Here is a 17,796-nt window from a genome sequence, read left to right on the forward strand (position 1 = left end):
GCCAGAAGGCCTAGAACCGGAGCCTCGTCCGGCTGGTACGACCCCACCTCCCCTTTTCAGCTCCCAAAGGAGATGTCCAGACACAGACTTTCTGATGATTCTATTTTTTTCAATGCCAGTGCTGCTCAGCCCTCCGCATAACTTCAGTTTTCATGAAATAAACAGTGACTGTAGAAAACTCCACCTTTCTGACACTGAAATGGGAGCTCAGGCGAAAGTTTCTTCTTTCTCGAGAAGCTGAGCCTGTGTTCCGCCAAGGCAGTCTGAGCTTCTCCAAGTGAGGGGAGCCGCGCCTGGGTCCTGCCATCAAGTCACGGCAACGCCAGCTCACGATGGGAGTGTCAGCTCACAGAAGTCAGTCTTGAGACCGTGGGTGGCCCAGACTGCCGTAGAGGTCAGGCCTGCGGTGCTGGAACACAGGCAGCTGTTGGCGCAGCTGTCGCAGATAACTGAGGTCGATTCGGGCAAGGCAGAGGCCTGGTCCTTCAGAGCAGCGGGCCACCACTGTCCCCCAGGGATCCACCACCATGCTGTGGCCATAACTTGCTCTCTTCTCGTGGTGGCGTCCACACTGTGCTGCTGCCACGACGTAGCACTGGGTTTCAATGGCACGGGCCCGCAGCAACACCTGGGGATGAGGAGACGTGAGTTCACTTACGTACATGGAACGTCCAGCGGGGAATTGATAGGTGACGGATGTTACAGGCCAGTCTACTCCTTGTGACCATTTTGATAACTGCCTAGGAATGATTTACTGTTATCTGTTCTCTAACGTGAAGGGCAGCAATCTAGGGAATGAATGCTTCCCCCTGGGTGGGAAGGGGAGGAAAATCTTTTCTTCGGCTGGTAGGGCCAAGGGTGGAGAAGGAAGTTTAGAGGAGGCCCTTGGGTTTTGAAGGGAGGGTCTCTTACCTCCCAGTGGGCTGGGCCCGTAACAGATCCGAAAGCTGAAGGGTAGGTAAGTATTTCTGCTCCGGCCTGAGCCAATGCCAGAGAGAGTTCAGGAAAGCGCATGTCGTAGCAGATCGCTAGACCAATCTGCAACGAAAAAGAGCCTGACACCCCTATTCTGTTCGTCACAGCATCTAGTCGTTACCTCCCTACCCCGCTCCTTAGGGCTTTCCAGCCTCTGTTACCACCTCAGAGTGTTCCTACTCTCCTCCCTCGTGTTCCTGATCCCGCATCTCCTCCTCTCACAACTCCCACCTTGCCTGCTGGTGTGCTGACAGGAGACTCAAGACTGGGCCCCGGAATGGTAGAGTTGCTCTCACGCATAGGCCCCTGCCCTGGAATCTCCACGTCACACAGATGGGTCTTCCTGTAAGTGGCCACTACTGACCCTGGAGCAAGACGGAGAAGGAGTGCTCAGTGCTGGTGCCCTAGAAGCACCCAACTTCGTTCCTCTCCTCCCAGGGAGCTAGCTTATAAGCTAGGATGCGAAGTACAGATGCCCCTTGACCAAGCAAAGAGTTGCGTAACAGTTCTGGAGGATCTTGCTTTAGGTAGCAAAGCCTGGGAAGAGGGAGGCTAGAGAGTTCTGAAGTCTCACCCTTGTTGTCCAGAAGCACATGGCAATTGTAGATTTTCTGAGTCTGTTCCCAGTCCTGGCCTCGCTCGTGGAAACCACCCAAGGACAGCCAGAGTCCACATTCCCTGGGGGAGGAGGGGGGCAGGGGGGAGGAGGCGACACGGCCGACTCTTCTCAAGGTTCTACCCTCCCACCTGGCAACTCAGGGACAAGTGCCCAACAAAGAAACTACCTTTTCCTCCCCCTTGCCCTGATACCTGGCAAGCTGGGTATATCCTCCTAAAAGGTTCCCACCCAGTGGCTCAGACAGGCGGAGCGTCTCTGCAGGGTCCCTCGCAACGAAGTCAAATGCCTCCGGCAGGAAAGCCAGGCAAGCACCCAGTCTGGCAGCCTCTCGAACAAGCTCTGCGCATGTTTTAAAGTTCTGCTGCTTGTCTGGGGTTGAGGTTACCTGGCACACAGCCACCAGCGGTAGTTCCCAGGAAGAAGAGAAGATGGCCATGGCTCTGGGCCTATGAATGGCACAAGGCAGGACTCAGATTTCCCAGCACGGGAAAATCCCAGTTTAATGATAAGGGTCTCAAATGGGGAGGCGGGAGGGCTGGACTGCCCTTTGATTTGTGCTCTTAACGGGGCACAACCACCCACTGATGAAATGTTCTGTGGATGGTTGGTACCCCAGTGTTTCCCACCATCTGGTCATTTAACAAACATTTACTGAGCATCTACTGAGGCACTGAGGACAGAACAAAACGTGTTACCTGGGCTGTGCACAAAGTACTGACGGTCGAGGGATCCGGAGTCCAGGACACAAAAGAAGGGACAGGAGCTGGTGAGGAGGCCTGATGATGAAGCCCAGCCTGAAGATGGTGAGAAATCAGGACACCGGCCCCTCCCTCAAGGAGTACATTTCTAGGCTTCCCTGACTTTTCACACTGTGGGGCCGAATCAGGGCCCTGCCAGTAACACCCCCTAGGTCTTCAAAACACTCTTTACTGTAAGTAATTATGGGCTACAGAAAGAGATCATAAAGTGGGAAGATGGAGGAAAGGGCTTTACTGGGCACCTGAATACCTCGACTTCCAGTGGTCTCATATTAAACTGAAGCCATTTTCCTCAGCCAAACCTATCCGCGCTTCAAAAGTCATCTCCATGAAACTTCCTTGTTTTTCCCAGCCTCTCTTCCTGACTGCACACCTGCACAGCTTTGCTGCTCAAAACCTATCCCCACCCCCACCCCCACCCCCACCCCTTACCCCGGAATCTCTGACGGGAAATTCACCTTCCCTCCTTTCCCACCGCCCCGTGCTGGGCAGAGGGCACTGGCACCCAGATCCCAACCCGCGCCCCCACTCTCCGGTTAACCCGTCCGAAAGGGTTCTGCCCCTCTCCCAGGGGCAGTGTCTCTGTTGCACAAGTTAAAGCACCGCAGGCGGAATTCACCGCGGCCGGCGGGGCAGACGGTAGGTCCTACATGAAGACACAGCCAAAACCATCCGCAGGATCCGAACCGAAGAGCGGCCTGGAGGCAGAGGCACCGGGGCGAGTGGGCGGTAACTCCCAGACCGGATGTGACGCACGGCGGGGCGGGGCTGCGCAGGCCGGAAGCCCAGCAGGCGGCGAAGATGGCGGAGAGCAGCGGTCGCGCCGGCAAGAGCAGCGGCAGCGGCGCGGGGAAAGGGGCGGTGTCGGCAGAGCAGGTGAGGAGCGGAGAACGCGAAGGAGGGCAGCCGGGCCGGGTCCGAAGTCGATGCGGAGAGAGGGGGGGGAGCCTGTGGCCGGTGCAGGCCTCACTCCAGTCCCCCCTTTGCGAGGCCGCCCAGAGAGGGGAGGGTCCTTGGAGAAGCTGGCCGAGCCCCCAGGGAGAGAGCCAAAGGGTTGGTAGGTGAAGGCCACGCCTCCCTTGGGGGTGTTGGGTGAGCCAGCAGGAGGCGAGAGCCCCGAGATGCGGGGTGTGGGAGGATGCACACTTGTGAGGGGAGATAGGTCGTCACTTTCCCCACTTCTCCGCACCCTCAAACAGGATAGGCTGGGCAAGGCAGCTCGTAACGAATCCCAGGGGATTAGTCAACGGGCTGGTTGTATGTGGTCTGTTACGTGACCCTGAAACCACGTTGACAGTCGCCCTCACCCTGCAGAGCCACGTGACTCACATACTCGAACAGTCTAGTGTTCCATACTGTTTTGATTCGGGACTCATTGTAAGATTGAATTTCTTTAGCGACCAGAAACCCTTTCCTAACCCGAGTTTGCATTTCCCCCAGTCTCTGGCATCGCGAGATGTTTGATAAATAACTCAGAAAGCCTTTTGTGGCATGGGAGCCATTTGCTAATAGTGAGGCTAGTGTTTTAATGGGAGTGGGAGGAAATCTCCCTGATAGAAAGGGAAACATAAACAAGAGCTCTTCTAATTACAGGTTCATTTATCATTTATTTGTGGAACAGTTGCTACAGGCAAAGGTATCTGCATAAGGGTTTTTCAAATTGCCCCATGCAAAGAGCCCGTAGTAAAATAACACATACAAAATGCTAATATGAAGCAGAAGGTGCGTGTTCTAACAGGTATAAAGTGCTGTGGGGTTTTGGGGGGGGGGAGAAAGAGTTTCTGCGGGGGAGGGGGGAGAGAGATGGAAGGGAAGGGAAAAGAAACCTAATACTTTCTGAGGGTCTGCCTTGTGCCAGGCCCTCTGCTGTGTATAGGGAAACCTAGATCTTGTTCTCAAGTTAGCTCACAGACTCAATGTACAGTATTCCACACGGGCCCCTCTTTATGGTAGCTAAAGGAGGGACCCCCTAGCAAGAGGTTATGAGATTCGAGGAACGGGTGGGAAAGGGAAGCTGTGGTATAGTGGGGTGGCTGAGAGCGTAAGAAGTGCACTTGGGTTTGACAGATCTGTGTTTGAATCACATTTCTGCTATTTATTTTGTATAGGTGACTTCTTTCACCTTGCTCTCCTGTAAAAATATAATGGTGCAGGGGCGCCTGGGTGGCTTGGTCTTTTGGGCATCCGACTCTTGATTTTGGCTCAGGTCATGATCCTAGGGTCGTGGGATCGAGCCCCAAGTCGAGCTCCGTGCCAGGCGTGGAGCCTGCTTAACATTCTCTCCCTCTGTCCCGCATGTGCACACGCTCTAAAATAAAAATTATGTATAATGGTGCGTACCTCATCACTATTTTGATTATTAGTCAAAAAAGGTATTCAGAGTGTTTTTGCACAGTGATTGGAATATAGTATGTGCTTAATAAATGCTAGGTTTTTTTTGTTTTGTTTTTCTTCTTTCCCCTTCTGGAAGAGATATTCCTTCCAGTGAATTCTAAAGGATGAGAGGAGTTAGTCAGGCAAAGAAGGAAGTGGGGAATTTCCTAGGTAGAGGGAATAAGGTACTTAAAAGCACCGAGGCATAAAACTGCCTGGCATGTTTAGGGTGCAGGTAGACAAAGTATGGCATGGGGTGCAAGACTTGAATGTGGGGAAAAAGGGATAGAGAGGGATCTGGGATATTTCTCAGATCTCTGTCTTTGACGGATGCTGGTGCCGTAGAGAATGTAGGAAGATCGGAAATGTCTGGGAGGGAAAATACGTTTATTTTAGGGGGTTGAATTTGGGTTTCTTGTGGGACGGTCAAGTAGAGACATCTAGTAGTTGGTTTGATTTATAAGTCTTGAGTTACGGAAACCTGAATCAGAGATACGGATCAGAGAATTACAAGCTTATGGACGGTAGACAAAGCCATGGTTGTGGGTGAAATCCTCTAGGGTTTGTACAGAAAGTGAGAAAAGAAGCAGAACGAGGGTGGAGCCAATATTTAAGGGGTTGTGGAGGAAGAAAAGAACCCCTCAAAGAGGGCTGAGCGTTGTGATAATTGAGTTCGGAGGCTGTTCTTGCTTAACATTCTGTGGTCTTTGTGTTCTAGAGAGAACACTGGGTAAAACATGTAAGATTTATCAGGGCTCCTGGCTGGCCCAGTAGGTGGAGCATGTGACTCTTGATCTTAGGGTCATGTGTTCAAGCCCCACGTTGGGCCTGGAGCTTACTTTAAAGGTGTGTGTGTGTGTGTGTGTGTGTGTGTGTGTGTGTGTGTGTGTGATTTATCACTGCTGCAAACGTGAACTACATAGGTCCCTTATAAACAAGATAGAAGGAAGTTACATTGTACTAGGCATTTGTTTGATCTTCTGTTAATTTATTATGCCATTTGGGTAGGTTATGTTGTCTTCCTATACCTTACCTACCTATATTGTAGGTAAGGACATTTGAGTTTCAGAGACTTTGGTTAACTCACCCAAAGTCACTAACTGGAAGGGTGGGGCTTTTAACTGAGTGAGCGAGTTGAGAATCAGACAGACCTATTTTTCCATTTACACCACGACCGTATTAAAGATATTTGAGCTGGGCCTGAAGGATTGGATAGATTTGAACAGGTGGTAATGGAAATAGAATATAGGGAACAGGATGAGAAGAGGAGACCTAGGGAAAGCACAGGCTGACAGTGAGTGGTTAGTTTAGCTAAATCACAAGGTATAAGAAAGTTGTGGTGCTTCAAGCAAGCTGAGTCTTTGCCTGGCAAAGAATTTGGAACCTTTTTTTTTTTTTTTTTAAGTTTATTTTGAGAGAGAGAGAGAGAGAGTGTGTGTGTGTGACAGAAAGAGAGCGTGTGCGAACGAGCAGCGGAGGGGCAGAGAGTGAGGGAGAAGAATCCCAAGCAGGCTCTGCACTGTCAGCTCAGAGCCCTATGCAGGGGCTTGAACTCATGAACTGTGAGATCATGCCCTGAACTGAAATCAAGAGCTAGATGCTCCACTGACTGAGCCCCAAGAATTTGGAACTCTTTAATGTAAGCAGTGCCCGAGTCACAGAAGGATATATGGTATACTATTGTTGTTTTTTTTTTTCTGCTACCTAAAATAAGGCATGTTTATTATGGAAAATGTGGGAAACACAGGAAAAAGTACAAAATAAGTGAATTTACCCATGAGCCTACTTTCCAAAAGATAACTATTATTACCATTTTGGAGTATATCCTTTGATATGCTCCAAAAGAGGTTTCTCCCCCTCTTTTATGTTTTTGTATATGCATGTGTAGATGGAAAGGGAGGATGTGTGTTCTTTACATATTTGCATACTTTATAATATTAGTCCAGGACAATAGCATTGTACAGTATATACCATTTTGCAATCTGCATCGTAAGCCTAATATGTCACGAACAGTTTGCTGTATCATCCAAGTGTTAGGAAAATTAAGTTACCAGCAGCGTATAGGATGAATTTGGAGAGTCCAAAACTAGGGAGATAATTTAGAAGACGACAGGAGTAGTTTAGACAAGAGATAATGAAGGCTCGAAGTAGGGTGATGTCAGTGAGCCAAAGAAAAATTGCTGAGGTTGATGCAATAAACTTGGCAGTTGTTGCGATAAAGGTGTGTTCAAAGATGAAACCAGGGTTTCCTACCTGGAGGGCCAGGGTGGTGTCATTAGCAGAACTAGGGGAGACAAGAAAAGGGAACAGTTTAAAACGGGGTAAAAGATGATCAGTTCAGCTTTGAATGACCCGAGTTGAAGGTACCCGTAGGACATTTTTTTTTTTTTTAATTTTTTTTTTCAACGTTTTTTATTTATTTTTGGGACAGAGAGAGACAGAGCATGAACGGGGGAGGGGCAGAGAGAGAGGGAGACAGAGAATCAGAAACAGGCTCCAGGCTCCGAGCCATCAGCCCAGAGCCTGACGCGGGGCTCGAACTCACGGACCACGAGATCGTGACCTGGCTGAAGTCGGACGCTCAACCGACTGCGCCACCCAGGCGCCCCACCCGTAGGACATTTAAGTGGAAATGTTCTGTGCTAATTGTTACCATTTAGTGACAATCTGTTTCCTGCTGGAAATTGTCCTAAGTTCTTGATGTAACTAATTGATCTTCACAAACATGCTAGGAGACTGATATTACCTTTATGTTCTTGGTGAAGAAACTGAGATTCAGAAAAGGGGTAACTCGCTCACAGATTTTGAAGCCATTTCTGACTGACTTCCGAATGCCTTCCTCTAACTTGAAATTTGGGTCTAGAATTTCTGAGGCCTGGATTTGCAGGTAGTCAAATGAAGGCAGTTGTTGGAACCACAGAGGTAGCTAAGAATACCAGTTGAAATAGTATAGGTAATAAAGGGAGAAGTGCTGTGAAAAGAATCTTAGATCCTTCTCCACTGTTGGGATGAGAGGAAGAACTTCAGGAAGGGGAACGGAGTGTTAAGACAGGTTGGAGAACCAAGGAACTGAAGGGTCCTGGAAGCTAAAAGTGAGAAGAGAATGTACATTACACTGGGCCTCTCAGTTCAGTCCTCATTGCTACCCTGAGACAATGGTTCTCCGCTTGCTGGGACTCCCCCCCCCCCCCGCCCCCCCAAGAAATTTGGCATTGCCTGGAGACATTTTTGGTTGCCACAAGTAGGAGTTGCTGCTGGCTTTTAGTAGGTGGAATCAGGGAGGTTGCTAAATATCTTACAGTGCACAGGACAGCCCCCCATAAGAAAGTATTTTCCTGCCCAAAACTTCAGTAGTGCTGACGTTTAGAAATCCTGCTTTATGGTGTATTAACTCCATTTTATAAATGAGGAAACCAAGAGAAGTTAAGTAGCTTGGTCATACAGCAAGTAAACAGCAAAACACTAGGATATGAACCCGTCCACAATAGACTCAGAAGTTTGGGCTAGTTCCACCTTACCGTGTGCTACTTAAGAGAGTTTCAAAGCAGCAGAGTGAACATTGAGAAAAAATTGTTGGGTTAGGCGGGAGGCCATTCATGATCTTTGAGAAGTTAGTTTAATAAATAGTAATAGTTTAATACCTAGTATAGATAGAAAGCAATTTAAAGTGGGCTGGGAATGAATGGGAGGCGAGGAAGTCGAGGCAGTGAGTATAGACTAGTCCTAAAAACATGATGAAGGGGCGACTGCATGGCTCAGTCAGTTGAGTGCCCTACTCTGGATCTCAGCTCAGGTCTTGATCTCTGGGCTGTGATCAGGAAAAGAGGGCACTGAACTGAAAAGAAGATATTTAGTGAGTGATACCCTATAAAATGCTTTTCCAGACGCACCCAGTCGTAATTCTTGACCTGTTATTCTATTCTTCAGTGAACCAATAAGAGTAAATATCATGTGGGTAAGAAGACCAAAGGACAAGAAAAAAAAAAAGACCAAAGGACATTTTGGGGATAAAGGTATTGATTGCAGATTTTTTGTAAAGTTACCAAAACTATACGGTAGTGATTAAACAAAAGAAAAAAGAAAGAAAAAATAAAACAGGCAAATAAATCATACAAAACTAGTTTGACTTTTTTTTTTTTTTTTTTTTAAGATTTTATTTTTTAAGTAATCTCTCCATCCAATGTTGGGCTCGAACTCACAATCCCTGGGTCAAGATTCACATGCTCTTCCAACTGTCTCAGCCAGACACCCCCTAGTTTGACCTCTATGAGAGGTGACGTATGACAAGCCGGGAATAATACATCAGTCAGAAAAGGGTCCTTAGAGTTCCACAGAGCTGGGTAGAGGTACCAGTTCTGCAGCTTGCTGTGTTTACACATTCTCTCTCTCTCTCCCTCTCCCTCTCCCCTCCCTCCCCTCCCTCCCCTCCCTCCTCCTCCCCTGCTGCCTGTCCCCTCCCCTACTGCCTGTCCCCTCCCCTGCTGCCTGTCCACCCCCCCACCCCCCCCTGCCTATCTCCTCCCCTCCCCTCCCCCTCCCTCTCCCTCCCTCTCCCCCTCCGTCTCCCTCCCCCTCCCCTCCTCCCTCCTCCCTCTTTGTCTCTCCACCATCTTTGGTCTGCTGACCCATAAAATGAAGGTACAGGTCTTATACTGTGTTTTTGTTTGTTTGTTTTAGAATTAAATGAGAGAGTCGAGCAGAGTGCCTGGCATATAGTAGTGTTCTTTTCCTTACAAACCTTGGGCGGAAGGTGCAATATTGTAGGACTGTGGAAAAAACAGGTATTTAAAAAGAGGTTGCAGGGGTGCCTGGGTGGCTCAGTCAGTTGGTCCGACTTCGGCTCAAGTCATGATCCCACGGTTCTTGAGTTGGAGCCCCGTGTCAGGCTCTGTGCTGACAGCTCAGAGCCTGGAGCCTGCTTCAGTTTCTGTGTCTCCCTCTCCCTCTGTCTCTCTCTGCCCCTCCCCTGCTCAGTCTCTGTCTCTCTCTCAAAAATAAACATTAAAAAAATTTTTTAAAAGAGGTTGCATTTGCATATTTAAAATTTCAAAGAAGACAACAGTAAAGATTAGAAGGCAGGCCTGCATTAGATTAGAAAATTAGAAATGCACTAAAATTGGAAAGCTTTTCTACCAAAAAATTTAAGGAATTGATATGCATTTATATGTGAACACACAGAGAGGGTTAACATATGGGATGTATTAACTAACTTTATTATCAATCATTTCACAATATATACATATACTAAATCATAATGTATACCTTAAACTTGTACAATGTAATATGTCAATTTTATGTCAGTAAAGCTGGGGGGGGCGGGGGTAGAAAACCATGTCCTGTATAAAATTGTTTGTGCCAAGAATGTAAAGAGCTCTGTATAGTTGCCAGGATTGAAGTTACTTTTGAATAGGATAAACAGTTGGTATTTTAATTTAATTGGATTCTTTTTCAGTCGGGATGTTTACATGTAAGATGAAGATTTTAGTAGGGCTGAGGGAATCAACACTGACCTAACCATCCCTTCTCACGCCAGACAACTTTAGGAGAATGGGAATAAGGGAAAGAGCAGGAAAATAAGTCTGGCCATAAGGGAAAAGACCATTAGAAAAGTATTTTCAGAGGAAGAACGTGGGAATACATCACAGCCTTTCTGTCTTCATTGGCAGGTTACTATGGGCTTATTTTGCATCTAATTTACAGTTAGGTTACGGTTAGCTGCTAAGAGATTTCATTTCCTTTAAGGGCACCAGTGGCTGAAATTTTCCATAATAACTGTAGATAACTCATACACCGAAATAGATTTATTTTAATTTGCCATCTGATTAAAAGTTCATAAACTGGGCCAAGAGGAAGTAGGGGTTGTTAATTAGCAATAATGTTTGAAGAAAAATTGGAGTTGAAATAAAAACCTCTTCTTGCCTTTAGTTGTGTTAAATTGGTGGCTGAAAAGTAGATGCCTACTGATTACTAAGGGAAATAAGTCTAGGCCTCAGAAATTTTAGACTCTTAAGCTGATTTCACTGATGTGTTCAACAAAATACATCCAGAAGAGAGGGTCATTTGGATGCTGGGAGAGCATCGAGAATCTGGTTTCGTTGTGGAATTTCCATAGATGAAATTACTTTGATCTGTAACATCGATAGTGAAGGAAAAGCTAACCATAAATGGAATAGTTTGGTATAGGTAGTGGAGTTAGGTTTCAAAGCGTTTGTTGCAATGAGTGCGAGAAGTACAACGGAGATCAAAGGTTGGTGGCCGGGAGGAGGCAGCATACGACTGGGGCGACTGGGGCGACGGCGTCCTAGTCAGACTTATTTCTTGGTTTTTTGAGCAGGAAAAGAGATGTAGGGGTGGCACAGCCCAGCCAGCAGGGTCTTATCAGCTGTAGATGAGCCTTGTGGAGAGAGGTATGGGATAAAAGGTCCTAGTAAAGATGAGACGGTCACCAGTAGCATGAGACTGGGCAGGATCTGGCTGGGAGCGAGAGCGTGGGCGGGCCCACGGCCCTCAGCTGATCAGGAAGGGCCAAGGGGGCACTTGGGTTTGGGGAGAAGGCCATGACAGCAGTCAATGCACTTTTCCTGCCTACGAAGCCCTTTCCTACTAGCCCGCACCATACGACAGTTCTATAAGATAGGTGACCCTGTGTGTGTCACAGGTGAGGGAACTCAGGCCCAGAGGGGGAAGCCCGGTGGTTCTCCTTTCTGGATGCACATTAGAATTATGGGGGAGTGTTAGAAGTGCTGAGATCCCAGGGGCCTCACCCAGTGATTGTGTAATTGTTCTGAGGTTCCACCATTCGTGTTTTGAAAATGCTCTCCTGGGGACTTTAACGTGTCGCCAGTGTTGAGAACCATCGGATTAAATGTCCGAGGCCATAGAGCCAGTATATGGCAGAGACCAACTTGAACCTGGTTTCTTGTCTCTGGGCCCCATGTTTCCCCCACACACACCCCCACGATTTTCTTTCCTCATTACATTTTCCGCCTTTTATCTGGTACTTCTTTCCAAACACAGTCATCAGAGCCCTGTACTGAGTGACGGAGGTGGTGATTTTAGTACCCAGTCTGGCTTTCACGCTGTTTTAGGTTCCCTGCTCTGTTTCTGGGGAACAAGGAGCTGGTAGTAATCATTTCTCTGGGCCTTTACGTGTGTTACTTCTTATGCCTCCTTTGCACCCTTTCCTCCCCCAGTTTCTCATCCTTCAGGCTTCAGTTAAGGCCGTGTCTCTCAGGAAGCCTATGCTAGTTAGGGTTTCTAGGCTACGGACATGGACTCTGACCAACTTTTTCTTTTTTGAAGTAGTGTTTTGGAAGGATAGCGGGTAGTTCACAGAATTGAACACAATGAAAAGAAAGGTTAAATAACTGGGTCCCACCAAGTTCAAGAACTAGGGCAGCTTTGGGGATTTCAGGAGGAGGAATGGAGGATCATCTCTGCAGGGCAAGTAGTTGCCTTCGCTGCACCTGTCTTCCGTACCTGTTTCTCTCTACCCCCAAAATCAGTTCCTGTACAGAGAGTCTGGTATAGAACAACAGGTCACTGCCCTTGTGGTCAAGGGCCAAGGGTCCTGTGAATAGTAGCCCCACAAGCACCCCCTGAGCTAAGGAGGGCGGCTCCCCTGTGGGAAGAATGCTGGCTGGGCAGGTCCAAACAGGAGTTAACTCACTACAGAGTCTTTCCGAACAGCCTTCTTTACCTGCAAGTCTAAGCCTCTCTGCAGGTGCCCCAGTAGCTCTCCACCCCATCCCGAATTACGCATGCCTGTTCCTCACCACACGGGAAGCTGCGAGAGGGACTAGCGGAGCTCTCTCTCACACAGGGCAGGCTCTCAGTGCAGGGTGAATGGCTTCCGGACAGACTGAAGGTCGAAATGGCAGACGTGGGTTCTACTCCTTTTCTAAGGGAGGTGTCCAAAGCTCGCCGTCCTGTGTTGTGTCTTGACCCTCTGCCGTGCCCGCTGTCTCCTCTCTCACTTAACTCTTTCCCACCTTCTAAGGTGATTGCTGGCTTCAACCGCCTTCGACAGGAACAGCGGGGTCTGGCATCCAAGGCAGCCGAGCTAGAGATGGAGTTGAACGAGCACAGGTGAGGCCGTCGGGGAGGCGCAGACAGGAGAGGTGGGCGGGCTGCCGTGGAGCGGGGCTGGATTCTCCGAGCGGCCTTGTCCTCCCACCCCAGCCTGGTGATAGACACCCTGAAGGAGGTGGACGAAGCCCGCAAGTGCTACCGCATGGTTGGAGGCGTGCTGGTGGAGCGGACGGTCAAGGAGGTGTTGCCGGCCCTGGAGAGCAACAAGGAGCAGGTGAGCGGGAGTCCCTGCGGACAAGCTCTGGGCGCCGAGGGGTGAGGGAAGGGAGGCCGGGACTGGGGGAGCGTGGTGGAGGAGGTGGGTGGGCACCCGTGTTGAAGACGGCACACGTAGCCTGTAGCCTGTGCTTTTTATGCTGTGCAAAGTCTAACTCCTCACACAGGAGGGGCTGCTGGCCGGCGGCCTCTTCCCCGGCACTCTGTGACCTGGCTCACAAGCCTGGCTCTCCCAAGGGGGAGAGGCGGCAGTGAGAGCAGGGTCTCTCACAGTGTGGTCCGGGGACACCTGCATCCAGGTCACCTGGAGGCCTGACCCAAAATGCAGCTGCCTGGACCCACTGATTCAGAACAACTGGCTCGGGGGCCTATGGGGTGGCATCCTTTTTTTTTTTTTTTAAGTCCTCTCCGCGCCCAACGTAGGGCTCGAACCCACAATCCCACGATCGAGAGTCACATGCTCTACTGACCGAGCCAGCCAGCCGCCCCACGGAGTGGCATTTTAAACATAAACAGCCCAAGCGGTTCTTAACGTACATTAAAGCTCATACGCCGTTGTGTTTGAGAAAGCCATACTTTTAGGCTCTCGGCTCTACTATTGATACTTGGTAAGAGGTGAGGTTACAGGTGTCCTCTCTCCTTCCCGTCCCCCAACTATAGTCCATCCCAGGTAGGGGAAGGTGGTTCCTGAAATCCTCATGTAATCCTATCGCTGGCCCTCTAGATACAGAAGATCATTGAGACACTTACACAGCAGCTTCAGGCAAAGGGAAGAGAATTAAATGAGTTCCGGGAAAAGCACAACATTCGTCTCATGGGGGAAGATGACAAGCCAGCAGCCAAGGAAAACTCCGAAGGGGCTGGGGCCAAGTCCACCTCAGCCGGAGTGTTGGTCTCCTAGGGACCAAGGCCTTTGCGGTTTTTTTTTCTACCCTGACTCCCACTTCTTCTGATTTCTCTTTATTGTTATTATTATTATTTTCTCTGCTATTGTAATATTTTTTTGTTAATTAAATGTTTTGGTCAGAATGCTCAGCTCCAGCCTCAAGCTTTCTCCCAATATTAGGGGCGGGATCTGCATGAGGCATGGAAAAAAGCCCATGATCTGTGGGGTTTGGCTCCATCAGGCAGCTAACGGTTCACAGTTTCAGAGGAGGCCCCATATTTTATCCTTTCCCTTGCAAATAAAGATGTATCTCCTTATTCACTGCCTCCCCCACCCCCCCCCAAAAGATTCAGAGACAAATGTTGACTCTCAGGTTGAAATTTAATAAGCAGGTGAAATGAGGCAGATCGCTCTGGTGGTAACGCGCTGCGAGTTTGCAACAAAACGGGGGCTTGGCGATGTGTCTTGGCATATTCTTTAGATAAAAAGGTCCAGGATGCAAACCTGTGGACAAGGCGTCCTGCCATCCTCACCGAAACCCCCAACCAGGTAAAGCTGGTCGTTCCAAAGGCAGGTGCGATGGCCCACACGCTTCAGCCCTTGGTCTGCGCAGGGGAAGTGGAACCACGAAGGAGGAGACCTGCCTGTTGGGGAAGAGCAGAGGGTGCTTATTGAGGCGGTACCGTTTTGGCACCATGGGGCTCCTCCTCGTCTTCCCCCCTTCTCCCCACCCTCTTCCCGCCCTCAACCAGCCGGCCCTCACGGGTGTCATAGATGTACAGGTCATTGCAGATGGTGTCTCTGGCTCTGGTCAGAGTTTCTCCGCCAAACAGCACGGCAAAGGGCCCCACCACGGAACACGAGTGATGCCGCAGGCCCCGGGGCCCCTGCCGGGACCCCTGCCCAGTGCTCACAAGCCTGGCAAGCTGCTCCCTCAGATGGGGGGCAGCAGGTGGTTCCTCCTTGCGGGAGAAAGAAGGCGTGTTGGCTGGAGGGATTCGGGCCTCACAGTTTTTGCCCCTTTCCACCCTAACAAGTTGTGAGTCCACAGGTACCCCAAGCTTCCCGTGACTCCAGTGCCCGGCTACTTCTGGTTCAGCCGAGTTGCAGCCCCCAAAGAGCAGGAGCTGGTGGCCTGGGCGGGGCCCGGGAGTTTGGAGCAGGGCAGCGCAGTGACCCGAGCGTGAGGCTGTGTGACAGCCCTCTTCCTTATAGCTGTGGATATGCAGCAGTTCGGGCCTGAGTTGGGTTTTCTGGAAAATACAAGTGCTGTACTGCCCTTTCCCCAGCCCCTTTCTGTGGTGCCAAGCATGGAAAGGAGGCAGGGACCGAGCAGCGGTCGGATGAGAGAGAGAGGGTAGCACCGGCAGAGAGCGAGCTCCCTATCGTAGTCACGGTGGGTGCGGGGGGAGGCGGGTGCCGGGGTGCGGCTGTGGCCGGAGTGCCTGCGATTCTGTTCCCCTGCGCTTTTCCAGAGCACAGATGAAGGGACGGGGGACGGTGCGGGGCCCGGGGTGCCATACCTGTAGGTGCGGGCGCCGGGGTCCAGCCGTAGCGTGTAGACGCTGCCGTAGCGACGCTGGGTGCGGGTCCCGCCCTCCCGGCCCGCCACCCGCAGCTCGCGGTCGGAGACGCGGGTGCAGGTGTGGCTGCTGAGGCCGGCGGGGGGGCGGCTGCCGGGGGCCGCGCTCCACGCCTCCCACGCTCCGCGCTCCGTGTCCAGCGCGGCTACGGTGGCCACGCGGCGCGACCCGTCCCAGCCGCCCACCACGCAGAGCCAGCGCCCGCCCACCGGCGCCGCGTCGTGGTGGCTGCGCCGCGGGCCGCCCCGGGCCCCCAGCCGTACGGCCTGGCCCCCCGCCGGGTCGAAGACCACCGTGTCGCCGCTCGGCTCCGTCGCCCCTCCGGCCGGGAGGCCCCCCACCAGGTAGAAGCGTCCCCGCAGCTCAGTGCAGGAATGGAAGGCCCGCGCCAGGAGCGCGTCCCGGGCCACCGGCCGCCAGGTCCAGCCCGCGCCCCCCGGGGACCCCGCGAGCGCCATGACCCCTCCCCCCGCCTGCCCCCCAGGAACCGCCCGGGTCCCTGCCACGCGCCGCCGTCGCCCAGCAACCACTGCCGCACTGGCAGCGCGACCGGCTGCAAACCGAAGGTCGCAAAGCACCGGTTACCGTGGAGACCGGGAGACCCCCGGGTAGCTGCGGGAAGGGACGGTGTTGTCACCGCGGCGACGGGAGCTGCGCGAAGTCCAGAAGAATCCTGAAAGACTGTCAGAGGGCGGCCAGGTCCTCAGACGGACCCCCGTTATCAAAGCCGCGAGCTGATTTGAGGTGCAGGCGTGGCTCTGCGGGGGGCGACGAGGGACACCCTTTTCCAATTGCACCTGTCCTCCCCCGGGATGAGTCTGGGGGAGGGGAAGAGGGGGCGTGAAAGTGGGAGTCAGGAGACTTGGGTTCTGGTCCCAGCCGTGCCCCTGACTCTCGGGGTGACCGCGGGCACCCTCAGCTTTCTCATTTATACACTGTGCTGTGGGTTTTCTTTCTCAGGCGTCTTGCAGACGACTTTCCTGCTAGAGGCTGAAGATCCCGGTTGGCTGGGTGGGAGCGTCCTTTCTGTTCTGGCCACTAGAGGGTGGTAGAGCCTGCTGTCAGGGCACACCGCGCGCGCGCGCGTGTGTGTGTGTGTGTGTGTGCGCGCGCGCGCGCGCGTTGGGGGGCGGGGTTGGGTTGGGGGTGAGGGGGAATGCCTGAAACTTGGAGAACTTTCCACTACGGTGTCCCGGGAAGAATAATTCCTTATTTCAGCTCGCCTCATAGGCTCGCAAGGAAACTGAGGTGCTGTGGCATCTGCAACTCGAGGTTAAGGGCAGGGAGTTTCTCCCGAGAAGATCCAGGCCGGCAGCTGCCCAGCCCTGGAAGCTGGAGGAGGCGTAGTGGGGGAGGGGGGAGAAGAACAGAAAAACAAGCATCTGTTACTCCCTGGTATCTCCCTTTAATTCCAGCCAGGTCCCCTGCCCTTCCTCCTGACTCTGTCCCTCCAGGACCCGGTGAGGGACCAAGAGGCCCGGATCCAAGCTGAGGAGTTTGGGCCCCGGGAGCCAATGCAGACAGATTTCTGCTTCCAGCACAGAAGCCGGACGTGTGTCCCCAGCCCTGGGCTGCAAATGCGGGTGATGGCTGCTATTGTCGCCTGTGGTCTCCACACATCAGCTCGTTCCCCATCACGCCCCAGAAATGGAGGCACGAGGGAGACCAGGACTGCGGGCGGGGAGGACCTGTGATTCACGGGTCTGATGGTGCGCGTCCTCTGAGCACACGTCCTCTGAGCACACAGCATGGTGACAGTATCTTCGGGAAGGCGCAGAGAGACTGGAAGGTTACCAGACCCGTTTCCCATTTGTCCTTGAAGCCGAGAACCAGTAAGAGATTCGAAAGTCCCCGTCCCCCCCAATTCCAGCCTTCCTTGAGTCTGGCGGAGATGATCCTCAGTTTTGCCAGATCATGGTAACGAAATCTCTAGAAAATCCCCAACTGCTAACATCCCCGACTGAAATCTGAAAGCCAGCCTTCCCCTAAGACTGCTCTGACTGGCTAGCCTCCAACCAGCTAGGACTTAGGCAAGGAGTTGCCTGGGATGAGGGGGGCGGGGTGGTCATTTCACTTAAGCCTTGTGGGCCTATATGCCCATTTTGCCAGACTCCTTTTCTTTTTTTCTTTCCCAAAGATTTAATTTAATTTAACTTCCTTCCTTCCTTCCTTCCTTCCTTCCTTCCTTCCTTCCTTCCTTCCTTCCTTCCTTTTTCTTTCTTTCTTTCTTTCTTTCTTTCTTTCTTTCTTTCTTTCAGAGCGTGCACTCCAGAGCGGGGGAGGAGTAGAGGGAGG

At 51.5% G+C, this 17,796-nt stretch overlaps 3 protein-coding genes across 4 annotated transcripts; 1 reads left to right on the forward strand and 2 right to left on the reverse strand.

Moving 5' to 3' along the window:
• Window positions 1-85: 85 nt before the first annotated feature.
• NIT1 (nitrilase 1) lies at window positions 86-3,101 on the reverse strand. 2 transcript variants are annotated; one of them, XM_047092735.1, is made up of 7 exons: window positions 2,972-3,101; window positions 2,290-2,388; window positions 1,786-2,040; window positions 1,550-1,653; window positions 1,207-1,340; window positions 913-1,038; window positions 86-628 (listed from the first exon to the last, which is right to left on the reverse strand). In XM_047092735.1, the coding sequence occupies exons 1-7, from the start codon at window positions 3,022-3,024 to the stop codon at window positions 356-358; spliced, it is 1,044 nt and encodes a 347-aa protein (XP_046948691.1). In that variant the 5' UTR covers window positions 3,025-3,101; the 3' UTR covers window positions 86-355. The 2 variants fall into 2 exon arrangements, with proteins under 2 accessions (XP_046948691.1, XP_046948692.1); XM_047092736.1 differs by having other exon boundaries at window positions 3,003-3,072.
• Window positions 2,315-14,067, forward strand: PFDN2 (prefoldin subunit 2). The gene is made up of 5 exons (XM_047092739.1): window positions 2,315-2,397; window positions 3,031-3,228; window positions 12,725-12,813; window positions 12,907-13,030; window positions 13,757-14,067. The coding sequence occupies exons 1-5, from the start codon at window positions 2,374-2,376 to the stop codon at window positions 13,931-13,933; spliced, it is 612 nt and encodes a 203-aa protein (XP_046948695.1). The 5' UTR covers window positions 2,315-2,373; the 3' UTR covers window positions 13,934-14,067.
• Window positions 14,068-14,395: 328 nt separating this feature from the next.
• KLHDC9 (kelch domain containing 9) lies at window positions 14,396-15,959 on the reverse strand. Its single transcript, XM_047092696.1, has 4 exons — window positions 15,442-15,959; window positions 14,974-15,133; window positions 14,682-14,880; window positions 14,396-14,562 (listed from the first exon to the last, which is right to left on the reverse strand). The coding sequence occupies exons 1-4, from the start codon at window positions 15,957-15,959 to the stop codon at window positions 14,396-14,398; spliced, it is 1,044 nt and encodes a 347-aa protein (XP_046948652.1).
• Window positions 15,960-17,796: the final 1,837 nt, after the last annotated feature.

This window comes from Lynx rufus, unplaced genomic scaffold (genome assembly GCF_022079265.1).
Source record: "Lynx rufus isolate CCGP_SWC_20201006 ecotype Redwood Valley unplaced genomic scaffold, mLynRuf1.p SCAF_31, whole genome shotgun sequence".
Taxonomy (NCBI): Eukaryota; Metazoa; Chordata; class Mammalia; order Carnivora; family Felidae; genus Lynx; species Lynx rufus.

Bases quoted from the DNA above. Each gene is read 5' to 3' on its own strand.
- PFDN2 (XM_047092739.1), top strand. From the start codon at position 2,374: ATGATGAAGCCCAGCCTGAAGATG. The intron at 3,229-12,724 runs GTGAGGAGCGGA...CCACCTTCTAAG, and splicing joins GGGCGGTGTCGGCAGAGCAG to GTGATTGCTGGCTTCAACCG. The intron at 12,814-12,906 runs GTGAGGCCGTCG...CTCCCACCCCAG, and splicing joins ATGGAGTTGAACGAGCACAG to CCTGGTGATAGACACCCTGA.
- NIT1 (XM_047092735.1), bottom strand. From the start codon at position 3,024: ATGGTTTTGGCTGTGTCTTCATGTAGGACCTACCGTCTGCCCCGCCGG. The intron at 2,389-2,971 runs GTGAATTCCGCC...CACCATCTTCAG, and splicing joins CGTCTGCCCCGCCGGCCGCG to GCTGGGCTTCATCATCAGGC. The intron at 629-912 runs GTAAGAGACCCT...CCTCATCCCCAG, and splicing joins CGGGCCCAGCCCACTGGGAG to GTGTTGCTGCGGGCCCGTGC.
- KLHDC9 (XM_047092696.1), bottom strand. From the start codon at position 15,959: ATGGCGCTCGCGGGGTCCCCGGGGGGCGCGGGCTGGACCTGGCGGCCG. The intron at 14,881-14,973 runs GTACCTGTGGAC...TTCTCCCGCAAG, and splicing joins GGAGTCACGGGAAGCTTGGG to GAGGAACCACCTGCTGCCCC. The intron at 14,563-14,681 runs GTGAGGGCCGGC...CTTCCCCAACAG, and splicing joins CCTGTACATCTATGACACCC to GCAGGTCTCCTCCTTCGTGG.